The sequence below is a fragment of the Octopus sinensis genome, linkage group LG6, assembly GCF_006345805.1.
Source record: "Octopus sinensis linkage group LG6, ASM634580v1, whole genome shotgun sequence".
Lineage (NCBI taxonomy): Eukaryota > Metazoa > Mollusca > Cephalopoda > Octopoda > Octopodidae > Octopus > Octopus sinensis.
The window spans coordinates 117,445,121-117,461,394 of NC_043002.1; the positions used below are offsets into that span (position 1 = coordinate 117,445,121).

Below are 16,274 nucleotides of genomic sequence, written 5' to 3' on the forward strand. Positions count from 1 at the left end.
TTAAATATTAATACAGATAAGAATTTCTAACAAAGGTAGATAGCCAATAATTTTATACGAGGAAATAATGTCAACTATATTGACCACTACTTATCTATTGTTTTATTTACTACTAACACAGAAACAGAGAAATGTGAAGTGTGTTGACAATGCTAACTAACCCTTTCAGGACTTAAATTCTGATAGGTAAACTGTTTCATTAAATCTCTAGTGCCAGTTTAGCAGACAGAAAACGTGGCCATTTACAATTAAGTATGCTATCTGATGCCAATTCTTGAGCATAGCTCTAACCCTAACATAAACCATAACAAGGTATGCACAAACGAATTTTACGTAACCCTAACAGAAACCAAAACAAGGTATGCACAAACGAATTTTACGTAAACCTAACAGAAACCAAAACAAGGTATGCACAAACGAATTTTACGTAACCCTAACAGAAACCATAACAATGTATGCACAAACGAATTTTACGTAACCCTAACACAAACCAAAACAAGGTATGCACAAACGAATTTTACGTAACCCTAACAGAAACCATAACAAGGTATGCACAAACGAATTTTACGTAACCCTAACAGAAACCATAACAAGGTATACAGAAACGAATTTTACGTAACCCTACAGAACCATAACAAGGTATGCACAAACGAATTTTACGTAACCCTAACAGAAACCATAACAAGGTATGCACAACGAATTTTACGTAACCCTAACAGAAACCAAAACAAGGTATGCACAAACGAATTTTACGTAACCCTAACAGAAACCATAACAAGGTATGCACAAACGATTTTACGTAACCCTAACAGAAACCAAAACAAGGTATGCACAAACGAATTTTACGTAACCCTAACAGAAACCATAAGAAGGTATGCACAAACCAATTTTACGTAACCCTAACATAAACCATAACAAGGTATGCACAAACGAATTTTACGTAAACCTAACAGAAACCAAAACAAGGTATGCACAAACGAATTTTACGTAACCCTAACAGAAACCATAACAATGTATGCACAAACGAATTTTACGTAACCCTAACACAAACCAAAACAAGGTATGCACAAACGAATTTTACGTAACCCTAAAAGAAACCATAACAAGGTATGCACAAACGAATTTTACGTAACCCTAACAGAAACCATAACAAGGTATGCAGAAACGAATTTTACGTAACCCTACAGAAACCATAACAAGGTATGCACAAACGAATTTTACGTAACCCTAACAGAAACCATAACAAGGTATGCACAAACGAATTTTACGTAACCCTAACAGAAACCAAAACAAGGTATGCACAAACGAATTTTACGTAACCCTAACAGAAACCATAACAAGGTATGCACAAACGAATTTTACGTAACCCTAACAGAAACCAAAACAAGGTATGCACAAACGAATTTTACGTAACCCTAACAGAAACCATAACAAGGTATGCACAAACGAATTTTACGTAACCCTAACAGAAACCAAAACAAGGTATGCACAAACGAATTTTACGTAACCCTAACAGAAACCATAACAAGGTATGCACAAACGAATTTTACGTAACCCTAACAGAAACCAAAACAAGGTATGCACAAACGAATTTTACGTAACCCTAACAGAAACCATAAGAAGGTATGCACAAACCAATTTTACGTAACCCTAACAGAAACCATAACAAGGTATGCACAAACGAATTTTACGTAAACCTAACAGAAACCAAAACAAGGTATGCACAAACGAATTTTACGTAACCCTAACAGAAACCATAACAATGTATGCACAAACGAATTTTACGTAACCCTAACACAAACCAAAACAAGGTATGCACAAACGAATTTTACGTAACCCTAACAGAAACCATAACAAGGTATGCACAAACGAATTTTACGTAACCCTAACAGAAACCAAAACAAGGTATGCACAAACGAATTTTACGTAACCCTAACAGAAACCATAACAAGGTATGCACAAACGAATTTTACGTAACCCTAACAGAAACCAAAACAAGGTATGCACAAACGAATTTTACGTAACCCTAACAGAAACCATAACAATGTATGCACAAACGAATTTTACGTAACCCTAACAGAAACCAAAACAAGGTATGCACAAACGAATTTTACGTAACCCTAACTAACAGAAACCATAAGAAGGTATGCACAACCAATTTTACGTAACCCTAACAGAAACCAAAACAATGTATGCACAAACGAATTTTACGTAACCCTAACAGAAACCAAAACAAGGTATGCACAAACGAATTTTACGTAACCCTAACAGAAACCATAACAAGGTATGCACAAACGAATTTTACGTAACCCTAACATAAACCATAACAAGGTATGCACAAACGAATTTTACGTAACCCTAACAGAAACCAAAACAAGGTATGCACAAACGAATTTTACGTAACCCTAACAGAAACCAAAACAAGGTATGCACAAACGAATTTTACGTAACCCTAACATAAACCATAACAAGGTATGCACAAACGAATTTTACGTAACCCTAACAGAAACCAAAACAAGGTATGCACAAACGAATTTTACGTAACCCTAACATAAACCATAACAAGGTATGCACAAACGAATTTTACGTAACCCTAACAGAAACCATAACAAGGTATGCACAAACGAATTTTACGTAACCCTAACAGAAACCATAACAAGGTATGCACAAACGAATTTTACGTAACCCTAACAGAAACCATAACAAGGTATGCACAAACGAATTTTACGTAACCCTAACATAAACCATAACAAGGTATGCACAAACGAATTTTACGTAACCCTAACATAAACCAAAACAAGGTATGCACAAACGAATTTTACGTAACCCTAACATAAACCATAACAAGGTATGCACAAACGAATTTTACGTAACCCTAACATAAACCATAACAAGGTATGCACAAACGAATTTTACGTAACCCTAACAGAAACCATAACAAGGTATGCACAAACGAATTTTACGTAAGCCTAACATAAACCATAACAAGGTATGCACAAACGAATTTTACGTAACCCTAACAGAAACCATAACAAGGTATGCACAAACGAATTTTACGTAACCCTAACAGAAACCATAACAAGGTATGCACAAACGTAAACACAAATAAAACGAATAATAAAACGATTAAGTTTAAATTTCAAACAATGGAGAATAATTTAAACACTGAAAAAAAATCAACATAGTTTGATGGATGAAAATAAATTAGAAGATCGAATTATTCTTTTCATCGAAAACCTTGAAAGGCTCAATCGTTCGTAAGTTATTATATTTCAACCGAATAAGAAACCAAGTATTTTTTATAAATGAATCAGCCGCTTAGGAAATGCCCCTTGCTTAATTCAAATGAAAAATATAGAAATTTTGTTATAATGATTTGACTGAAAATCACAAGAATTGGTGTCTGACTGACTTTGAGATTTTATGGTTCAATTGCTACTATTCGTTATTCTCGTTGCTGTTATGCCGAAAAGAAAAAGAACAGTTTTGACATTAACAAAGATGCAGCTCCAAAATAAACGGCGGCTTAGAGCTGAATCTTCCTTTCAAAGACAGTCGCAGATTGCAGGGTGCTCTGCTGAAGTAGGGGCTGTGGCCATCGATGAGGGTTGTTTGAATAAAACAGATAGTAACAACGATTTCAATGCTCTTGCACATGCATTTGAAAGTTCTACCGATGTTTTACTTTCAGACATCGGTAATACTCGTTCCTGTTCACGTGCGTGTAGTGTTGTGAGGGAACAAGAACATAAACAAAGGCTTGCAAAGAAAGCGAAGGCCAAAGCTGCTGCTCGAGCTGCTGAGAGTGAAGTTGCGCGCTCACTTCGACAAAGGAAAGATGCTGTGTCCAAAGCGGCTGCTCGGGCTTCAGAAAGTGAAATGCAGCGTTGTAATCGACTAAGAAGAAAAGCTACAGTCAACGCAAATGCAAGAGCTTCAGAAAATGATGCCCAGCGTCAGCTTCGACTGAATAGAAACGCTAAAGCAACTGCAAATGCAAGAGCTTCAGAGACGACAGATGAGCGCCTCAATAGACTGGGAGAAGTTATTCAATATAAAAGCAGAATACAGGGTATAAATAGGGCATCTAAAACAAGATGGTCAATGTTATTACCCAAACAACAATTTTGCCTCGCATAAGGATTTTCAAATAGGCTCAATAAATAAAATATGTAGGTTTTGCAAAGCAAAAAAATGGTGTGGGGAGCCAATAGGAATATGTTGCTCTAATGGTAAGGTAAATTTACCAGCTCTCCGCGATCCACCCCAGCCTTTAAGACTTCTTCTTCGCTATCAAGGAGCTTTCTTAAGGATATCCGATATTATAATTGCGCTTTTCAAATGACATCTTTCCGATCGGATTATCAACCAAAGGGCGTATTTATGCCCACGATGAAAGTCCAGGACCAGGTTTACCATCTTTATTGGACCGTTGCAGCCTGATGCCAACAAACAGCCTCAATGTCTCCAGGTCTATTTCATGCCAGATGTTTTGCAGCAAGCTTCAAGGCGAAATTCTTGTGCCTTTCGAAATGAAGGTCAACAAAGCTCCTCTGCAGACAACCAGCGACCGAAAGAGTACACAATAAAAGTAGAGGAGAGACTTGGACTCATTCTCGAACTTCAAGATATGCTACATAATAATAACAGCTACGTTCACAGCTTTCAATATGCATTAGAAGTAGCTCCTGCAGACAACTTCTATGTTGTCATTGATGCTGATCAGCGGCCGTCTGGAGAACATGCAGGACGCTACAACTCTCCTTCTGTTAATGAGGGTGCGATTATTCTAGCAGGTGACCCGCACGGCACACGTGACATTGTCCTCTCGCATCGTAAACAAGGTGTAAAGACTATATGTGATACACATAGGTCGTATGATGCACTTCAGTATCCCTTGCTTTTTGTTGATGGTGAAGACGGATACCATTTCGATATTCAACAACGTAATCGTACTAATCCAGAGGTTCTTTCATCCAAAACAGTTTCATGTAACGCTTTCTATTCATTTCGATTCATGTATATAGATAACTGTTTTAGTCATCTCCATCGTTCTCAAGACCTCTTCAACCAATATGCGACTGACATGCGTGCAAAAATGGAATCAGAAAGATTGTTATTCATTAAAAATATCCAGACTAAACTGCGATGTGAAAGTTACATACACCTACGTGATGGTATGAACAATGACGTGGATCCTGAAAGTCTGGGTACAGTTAAAATTCTACCATCCACCTTTACTGGAGGCCCTCGTTATATGCACGAGAGGGCTCAGGATGCAATGACATATGTTCGGAAATTCGGTAGGCCCGAGTCATTCATAACCTTCACTTGCAATCCTAAGTGGAAGGAAATTGAGGACGAACTTCTTCTTGGTCAGACAGTCACACGCCGTTATGATCTCTCAGCGAGGGTATTTCATCTTAAGTTACTTAAGCTCATGGATCTTATCAAATTAGGTGAGGTCTTTGGTCCCGTTATAGCTGACGTGTATACAATTGAATGGCAAAAAAGAGGGCTTCCTCATGCTCATATTCTCATCTGGTTGGCAACGAAGGTAAATTCAAACGATATTGACAGCATAATCTCGGCAGAGTTCCCTGATCCTTCAATCGATAAGGACTTGTACATGAAAGTTAAGGCACATATGGTGCACGGTCCGTGTGGGCCTGGTTTAAGAACTGATTTACCGTGCGTTTCAGGCAATAAGAGATGTACCAAAAAATTTCCACGCCCTTTCGTCCGTGAAACTCAGACTGACACTGACGGCTACCCTTTGTACAGACGTAGGCGCCCTGAAGATGAAGGTTTTACGGCCATTGTTAATGGTTACGAGGCTGACAACGGATGGGTTATTCCATATTGTCCAATTTTTGTTGAGCGTTTTCGATGCACATATCAATGTTGAATTTTGTAGTTCTGTTAGGTGCATCCAATATATATGTAAGTACATAACTAAGGGCTCCGACGCAGCTTCATTTACTCTACGTGGCGGGGACAGTAGAGACGAAGTGACGCAATATCAAGTTGGGCGCTACATAAGTAGTAGCGAGGCCTTTTGGCGATTCTTTGGCTTCCCTATTCATGAAAGGCATCCTGCGATCATACACTTAGCCGTTCACCTCGAAAATGGTCAGAGGATGTATTACACTCGTGAGAATGCTTCCTTATTAGCAGAAACCCCTCGAGAGACAACGTTAACAGGGTTCTTCAAATTGTGTCAGAAAGATGATTTCGCAAAGACATTGTTTTACAATCAAGTTCCGTCATACTATACATGGGATAACAAAGAATGGAGTCGTCGAAAAAATGGCCAACCATTAGATTGTCAATCGGATATCAAGTTCAGTTCTTCTTTGGGCAGAGTGTACACGGTTCCTCCAAATCAACATGAATGCTTTTATCTACGCATGTTACTTCATGAGGTAACAGGACCCACTTCATTTGAAGACCTAAAAACTATCGACAATCATGTCTATCCTACATTCAGAGAAGCCTGTCTGGCGCGTGGTATGCTAGAAGACGACTTACGATGGGACGCAACTTTGGCGGAGATTGCTTCATCACATTCAGCTGGAACTGCGCGAGAACCGTTCGCAAAACTTCTTATACATTGCAGCATAAGTGATCCGAACACGCTATGGCTGAAGTTTCGCAACCAATTGACAGAAGATTTCTTGTATCAGGCTCAGCAACAACTTCCTCATTTAGAAGTCGTCTTTACTGATGAAATTTACAATCAGGCACTCATTGACATAGAAAATTGGCTTTTACTTATGGGTGGCGCTGTTTTACCATCATACGGACTTCCACAAACTCATCAGACTGACTCTGAAGGTATTCCAACCTTCATCATCCAGGGAACCTCTTATGATATCGATGCCCTATCAAAACAGGTTCTTGAAATGGAACCAAAATTACTTGCAGATCAATTGTCAGCGTACAACACAGTTGTTAACAACGTTTTCAGTCAATGTGGTGCATTTTTTTTACCTTGATGCTCCCGGAGGTACCGGCAAAACATTTGTCACTAAATTACTTTTGGCAAAAGTTCGACAAAATAAACTTATTGCAATAGCTGTAGCTTCATCAGGTATTGCTGCAACCCTTCTTCCTGGTGGCAGGACAGCACATTCAACGTTTAAGCTTCCCCTTAATTTAACCTCCAGTGAAACTCCTACTTGTGACATTAAGAAGGGCAGTCAGCGGGCAGATCTACTCAGAAGGTGTAGACTCATCGTTTGGGATGAATGCACAATGGCCCACAAAGGAGCTATTGAGGCCCTCGATAGGACACTACAAGACGTAAGAGAATGTCCACAAAGTATGGGGGGCCTAACAATATTGTTTTCTGGGGACTTTCGACAAACTTTGCCAGTAATTCCAAAGAGCACAAGAGCGGATCAGGTTCGGGCATGCTTGAAATCTTCTTCATTGTGGTCACAAGTAACAACACTCATATTAACCACAATCATGCGTGTTCGATTACATGGAGACATTGAACATGAAAAGTTCGCTGAGGATCTTCTTCTTTTGGGTGACGGTAGAGTACCAAAAGACCAACACGACCAAATTTCAATTCAGCATTTGTGTTCCCTGGTTGGTAGTATCGATGATCTTAAATCGGCCGTTTTTCCACAATTGCCTGAGAATTTACTCAGTCATGCTTGGCTTTGTGAAAGAGCTAACTTAGCACCTACAAATGTGACCGTCTCTGCAATCAATCGACAATTGCTTGAAACACTTCCGGGAAATTCTATGGTTTTTAAATCAATTGATTCGAACGTTGACCCCTTCTTAATTCATTGGATCCTCCTGGTTTTCCTCCACACATGTTGTACCTCAAAGCAGGATGTCTTATCATACTTCTCAGAAATATAACTCCTCCTAAACTTTGCAATGGTACTCGCCTTGTTGTGAATAGAATGTCAAATCATGCAACAATCATGTCTGGTCGTGGAAAAGAGAGGAAGTTGTTATACCAAGGGTAACTCTTTCGACCTCGGGCGCTGATACAACCGTACTCTTTCAAAAAGACGCAATTTCCACTCTGTCTAGCTGTTGCAATGTCAATTAATAAGTCTCAGGGTCAGACGTTAAACGTTGCAGGACTGCATCTTGGAGATCATTGTTTTTCCCACGGCCAACTATATGTTGGATGTTCCCAAGTCGGCAGTAAAAACATTTGCTCCAAACAGGACAACAAAAAACATCGTGCATGCAGAGGTTTTGTAGATGATGTGGTTTCAAGTTCAAATCAAATGCAACCTTTCAAATCAGACAATTCAATCAATTGGATTCTGCGCCTTCACAAGATGCAATACAATTCTTCATTACGACGTCGGTCATATAATTATTGGTTTAATTATTCATCTGGATGTTTTGTTCTACAAAACTAAATATAAAAAATGGACCGTCAATATCTTCTTTTTTCTGGGAAACATTTACATCTTTTTGACAAACATTTACATCATTACTTTGTTATGTGTTTTGACCCTAAGTTTTCATAAGTTCTGCTGTTTTCTTCAAATTTATAAAAATATGCGTTGTTGCGGACAATATCTTTGTTTTGATTTTTCCAAAAGTATGGATAAAATGGAATGCAATTTCGTCAAAATTAACGCTTAAACAAGTTATTCATCAAATTTCTATCCACCCGAGCAAAGCCGGGTCAATCTGCTAGTATATATATATATATATATATATATATATATAAGCAAGAAAAAAAGCAACAAAAATGGATCAATATTTCGGTACAATTGTTTCGTACGAAGACCAGCTTTATTAAGGCTGCAAATATTGCAGCAAATACACGTGACCCGTACTCATCAGCCGAAAAAACATCTGAGTTCTCAAAACATCTAAGGGGGTGAGGCTACACTCATGAAACATTCGGGATAGTTCTATAAAAATCAGATTTAGATAATAAACGGACATCCAAAGTTCCCTAATGTTGCACAGTCAAATAACAGGCTTTAAAAAAGTATTTTAAAAAACCTCTTAGTTTCACAGAAATTGAAAATGTAAATCCATCCATAATAATGACGAATGTTTGAATTCTGGAGATATGAGGAAAGATTTCATACTCACAGACGATGTATTTATCCATAATTAGTTCATAATAATTATTAATATAATTATTATTATCATTATAATTATCATTATAATTATTATAATTATTATAATTATTATTATTATTATTATAATCATAATAATTATTAATATAATTATTATTATGATTATAATAATAATAATAATAATAATTATTATTATAATAATTATAATGATAATAATAATTATATTAATAATTATTATGGTTATAATAATAATAATAATAATAATAATAATAATTATAATAATTATAATGATAATAATAATTATATTAATAATTATTATGATTATAATAATAATAATAATAATTATAATAATTATAATAATTATAATGATAATAATAATGATAATAATTATAATGATAATAATAATTATATTAATAATTATTATGAACTAATTATGGATAAATACATCGTCTGTGAGTATGAAATCTTTCCTCATATCTCCAGAATTCAAACATTCGTCATTATTATGGATGGATTTACATTTTCAATTTCTGTGAAACTAAGAGGTTTTTTAAAATACTTTTTTAAAGCCTGTTATTTGACTGTGCAACATTAGGGAACTTTGGATGTCCGTTTATTATCTAAATCTGATTTTTATAGAACTATCCCGAATGTTTCATGAGTGTAGCCTCACCCCCTTAGATGTTTTGAGAACTCAGATGTTTTTTCGGCTGATGAGTACGGGTCACGTGTATTTGCTGCAATATTTGCAGCCTTAATAAAGCTGGTCTTCGTACGAAACAATTGTACCGAAATATTGATCCATTTTTGTTGCTTTTTTCTTGCTTATAATCACCCTGCATTATCTTATGGTTAATACCATATAGATTTCTGGTGCATCTAAGTTAAGTACCTCATTCATGTGAATTCAACAGAACTCACTTGAATCTTAATTACTTTTACTATATATATATATATATATATATATATATATTATATATATATATATATATATATATATATATATATATATATATACTCGTGTAAAAATCGAATTTATTTAAGGTCAAACTTTACATGGATACTACTTTTGAGGGGCTGAAATTCAAGCTAGAATCCGAAGTACCGTCTCAGCAGCAGAAGCCCAACTGATCTCTACGCGAATAAAATCAAAAACAATGAATACAGTAATATTATCAATTCTATGCATCCAAACACACGCCCTAGTAAATAACAAAACCCATGAACAAGACCGTCTTATAAATATTTACACTTTCTCTTTTATTTGTAGCTGAGAGAAATCAATTTATATCATAATTATGTTATATTACCAACTATAACATATCTACCCGGTACCGGCATGCCACTACCTACCGTAATACGGCGCATACAGCTGATACCTACTCGGCGTGTATCACATCATAACTGTTCAACAACATTACACTGGCTTCATATTCACGGTTAAAGTCACACTCGTCACAAGTGTACAATATATAAGTGACACAATATATTAGTGGTGCATTTTTATTTCTAACTAGACTACTCATTACCCGTTGGGTCATTGACGGTTCAGGTTATAAAATATTGAAGCTGATTTCAATGTTGCATTGAAACGGAAATTAATTTTATGATGATTCAGTTAAATATTTCAGTTCGTTCGTGTCATCTGGTTTACAAGTTCATATTTAAGGTTTATTGATTATTTACAACATCTAATACAAATAGAACTTCCGGGATAAACTTGAACTCCAGTAACAGCATTTATTTATGGCATATGTACACACTTCTACAAAAAATGCAAAAGGGGTTACATAACGTAAACATAAAATTAATGGAAATCATTTTCATAGTATTATATATTCCCATTTCAGGGTTATAATACTTACGGAGTAACGCTGCAAGCATGCTGGCCTGTCTCAAGAGCCATTAGTAAGCTTTCCCAGCGCCCCCAACTTTCCAACCCAAGGTGGTGAATTGTTCTGTTTTTTTTTCTCCTCTTCTTTCTCTCTTTTTCTTTTTAATTTTTTCAATTGTGTTCTCTGTTTTGTCTAGTTTTCTAGTTTGATTATGTAAAACGGTAAACACTGTGAAGGCAATAAAAATTTTAATATACTTCTTTTCCCATTATGCGCCATTTTGGCTATTTATGAAGGTACTTTAAAAAAACACGCGTATCCCGGGAATCCGTGGTTCGATTTACGCAAAACTTGTTTTATTCTCTTTGTATTCACATTTCAGGGGTAACTTACTTTCAGAGTATTTTCCCATTATGCGCCGGCTTGGCTGATTTAATTACAAACAAGCAAACAATCACAGAGTTTTAGTAGTATATCGATGGATTAATTAAAAGTAACTCAATGTTTTAAATACCAAAACTGACAAAGAGAAGTAGAAGCATAACATCATTTTCAGCCACCAACATGGAAAACGTTTTCTTCTTCGTAGCCGGATTAGAGAAAATCGTACCAATTTCTTGGTTGCATTTTAATTTTTTATAAATTCAGTGAAGCTTAAGGCCCATAATATAAAGCAAATATCAAAATAATTAATAATATCAATAAATATAAATAAGGTAGCCGCACAATTTTGTAACAGTGTTATTTCTAGGTACCGGGTAATACGGTATTCTGACACAAATGTTATTCTGTTGTTCATGAAATACTAGGGTCGACTTTTATACGGGGTCTATGGAAAATTCTCAGTTTTTTGGCTGAAAAGAGGGGGGGGGGGCGACTTTTACATGAGATCGACTATAACTCGAATATATACGGTATATATATATGGCGATGCAAACAGGCAAAATAGAACTCAAAATATGAGTATACATATATTTCTATTAATATTTAACAGAACCAACAGCGTGACACAAAGTCAGAGAGTTTCGTACGTTGGCACTTATTAAACGTGCCAAGCACGAAACTCTCGCGACTTTGGGTCACTCTGTTGCTTCGTGTATATATATATATGTATATATATATATATATATATATATAAAGCAATAAAGATTCAAGTTAATTTAAATGAATTTACTTGAATATGGTACCTAACTTAGATGCACCAAAAAAAACTATACTGTTTTAACAATACAGTAATGTGGGGTGATTATAAGCGAGAAAGAAGCAACAAGAATGGATAGGTTTTTAGTACAATCGTTTCATACAAGGACAGGCTTTATTAAAAGTTGCAAAAATTACAGCATATAAACGTGTCCCGTACTCATCAGCTAAAATACATGTGAGTTCTCTAGACATCCTAGTGGTTGAGGCTATACTCATGAAGTAATGTAGATAATTAAGTAACATAAACAGATTTCCAAAGTTCATTAAAGTTCTTTAAAGATGATGTACAGTCTTATCACAGAATTTTAAAAAAGTTTTAATAGCATCACAGAGAAGGTGACCTAATCCATAGTGCACATATGAATTTCCAGAGATATGATGAGGGATTACATACTCACAGAAGACAAATTTATCCATTGTTAATCACAACGAGGTGGGTCTCAATTCCTGCTTATTAGCATTACAGAGAGGGTGAATTAATCCTTTGTATAGATGCACAATTTCCAATGGTGTAGATGTAAATTTCCAGAGAAATGAAGAGGAATTTCATATTCACAGGCGATAAATTTATCAATGGTTGAACACAATGAGGTAGGTATCAATTCTTGTTATATGATTAGGTATTTGCCACATTAATCACATTACTGCTATTTACAAGAGGCTGTAGCTATTTAACTTTTAAAGGCTGAAGGGCTTTCTAGAGAGGCAAAAAATAGAAAAGGGAAGGGAATAGAAGAAAAGAGAGAAAATAAGGGAGGAGGGAGCAAAAAAAGGGGGGGGAAGGGGACTAAAAGAGAAGAGAAAAGGAAAAAGAGAATAAGAAGAAGAAAAAGAAAAAAGAGAAAAGAGAAAGAAATAGGGAAAGAAGGGAAAAAAGAAAAAGAAAAAAAGAGGGTTCTAGTTATACAGAAGAATTAGTAGACGGCAAGTCTGGTTTTAATTTACAGGCATCTAGGAACTAGAGGAGAATATTATTCTTTGACCAGTAAAACAGCTAATTTATTGCTGTTGAAATCAGCTATGAATTTAAAGAGAATCTAAAGAGATAACACAGTCAGGGGTTTAGGGGTCAGATGCTAAAATCAAAAGAAAATACATTAGGAAAATCTAAGTATAGTCTTATCAAAAAGTCATTAAAATTTACTTATTTAATTTATTCATTTTATTGTCTTAAGGAGTTGCCGTTATTATTCATACATTGACGGACTACAGGTCAAATCTTAGAAGATCATTTACAAGGTGTTAGGGGATTGTCTATCATAATGAAGATAATCATATTATCACCGAGGGGGTAGCCTTATTTATTTAATTTTGAAATAGAATTATGGGGCTATAGTAACTCATTTTATTTTATTCGAGTTATGCTACTTAAATTAGATTAAGTTAGAAATTAAAATTAAAAATTACAATTAAGATTTAAAATTAAGAATTTAAAAATTATGAGTTTGAAATTAAATAAAGCCTCAATTAAGCAGCGTATAAGTCCTATTCATTTCCCTGTTCTCAAAAAACTGATGCAGATATAAGGAAAAAGATAACTGTAGTGTGAGAACTCTTAGTTATCTACTTAAAGCAGTGCTATACTAGTAGAAATCAAGTTATATCTATCTATCTAGTTACGAATATTCTAATCATTTAAAATATTTTAAAGTCTTCAATTTAGCGTGGACACAAACTTGACCTAGTTCGATATGGTTATTCAATAAGTTTCTATGTTTTCTATGCTTTAGAATTTCATATGTCTCCATGGAGCATAGTTGGCAACCAACCCTACTATTTTTATACGGAATTGCTCTCCTAACTGTTTCCCAATTAAGGTTATAATTTTTATTATTATTTTTGAGTTCCCAGATTTTGTTTGAAAGTGTGGTGATACCAGCTTTATGACGTAATTTAAAAGACGAGATGTGATTTCTAACTCTGGCTAGAAAATTAATTGTACATCCAATGTAAAGATATTTGTTATTCTCCGTGGATATGGTACATTTATAGATTACATTATTTTCCCCACATAGACCAGGTGCCGGGCATTTTGATTTTATTCTACACTTACACACAGGAGGAACAACTTCAGGCTTTGGATTATTCTTGGGTAGATGTCTTAGGTTCCTATTATTTTGGTTATCATTTCTATAGTTGGTGCTGATATCTAAAGTATTGCTATTATTTATTGATCCTTCAGCTTCATCATTACTTCATGAGTATAGCCTCAACCACTAGGATGTCTAGAGAACTCACATGTATTTTAGCTGATGAGTACGGGACACGTTTATATGCTGTAATTTTTGCAACTTTTAATAAAGCCTGTCCTTGTATGAAACGATTGTACTAAAAACCTATCCATTCTTGTTGCTTCTTTCTCGCGTATATATATTATATATATATATATATATATATATATATATATATATATATATATATATATATATATATATATATATATATATATATATATATATAGGCATGGCTATGTGGTAAGAAGCTTACTTCCCAACCATATGGTTCGGGGTTCAGTCCCACTGCGTGGCACCTAGGGCAAGTGTCTTCTACTATAGCCTCGGATCGACCAAAGCCTTGTGAATTTGGTAGGCGGAAGCTGAAAGAATCCCGTCGTATATATATTATGTGAATGTGTCTTTATGTCTGTGTTTGTACCAACATCATCGTTTAACAACTGATGTTGGTGTGTGTATAGCCCCGTAACTTAGCGGTTCGGCAAAAGTCACCGATAAAATAAATACTAGGCTTACAAGGAATAAGTCCTGGAGTCCTATTTCTTCAACTAAAAAAATCTTGTAAGATGGTGCTTCAGCATGGCCGCAGTCAAATGACTGAAACAAGTAAAAAAATAAAATAAAATAAAAGATATATATATATATGTAGGTTGAAAAGGAACACACGAGTTGATATGTATGAGGAAAAAAGTCAAGGTAGAAAATGCTAAAATAATTTTATCATAAAAAGCATTTTAATACCGGTTTCAGTCATCGAGACCTTTTCAAAGTTTTTTAAAAGAATATTTGCGGAGGTGCAGGCTTGTGGTAAGTAGCTTGCTTACCAACCATATGGTCCCGGGTTCAGTTCCACTGCGTGGCACTTTGGGCAAGTGTCTTCTACTATAGCCTCGGGTCGATCAAAGCCTTGTGAGTGGATTTGGTAGACGGAAACTGGAAGAATCCCGTCATATATATATATATATATATATATATATATATATATATATGTATATGTATATGTGTGTGTATATATTTGTGGGTTTGTTCCTCCCCCCCAGCATCACTTGACAACCGACGCTGGTATGTTTACGTTCCCGTAACTTAGCGGTTCGGCAAAATAAAAACCGATGGAATAAGTACTAGGTTTACAAAGAATAAGCTCTGGGGTCGATTTGCTCGACTATAAAGGTGGTGCTCCAGCATGGCCGCAGTCAAATGACTAAAATAAGTAAAAGAGTAAAGTATTCAAATACCAAGGGCATTTCCCTTGTTTCTGCCTTTCTCTGTCTCTCTTGTTTACTCTTGTGGGTCCGAGGTTGCTGTGCGTTCTTTTCTTTACCTGCTTACCAACCGACCTATCTACTTACCCGCCTATACTATACCTACTTCTATTAGCAATACATAGTTACATTGACTAAATGTCACGTTTATTCTCTGTCGTTGTTTTCTTCCATATCGCCTATATCCCAAGGGGGATCATCATTACATTCATTACAACTTATTGATCGAAGCACGCATCTATGACACACTGTCCATCGTTAAGTGCAAAAGTAAATTGTACTCTCTGTATTTTTCAGCTTGGCTACACGTGGACTGTTAGAAAGTTCTATATCTTCACTATAACCATACCCCATGGTCCCTAAAATTGCTATGAACTGTGAAATCTTTCGCTAACTGGACTTTTAATTATTGTCTAGGCTTAACTTGCATTTTTTAATTCTTTTATTTGTTTCAGTCATTTGACTGCGGCCATGCTGGAACATCGCCTTTAGTCGAACAAATCGACCCCAGGACTTATTCTTTGTAAGTCTGTGCTTGTTTGTTTCTGATCTCGATTATTAACATTACTCCCTCACCCATATATATATATATATATATATATATATATATATATATATATATATATATATATATATATATATATATATATATATATAACTGAT

General features: G+C 35.4%; 1 protein-coding gene across 1 annotated transcript; it reads left to right on the forward strand.

Annotated features, from left to right (window-relative positions):
- The first annotated feature begins 7,257 nt into the window (after window positions 1-7,257).
- Window positions 7,258-7,881, forward strand: LOC115213336. Its single transcript, XM_029782271.1, has one exon. The coding sequence runs from the start codon at window positions 7,258-7,260 to the stop codon at window positions 7,879-7,881; it is 624 nt and encodes a 207-aa protein (XP_029638131.1).
- Window positions 7,882-16,274: the final 8,393 nt, after the last annotated feature.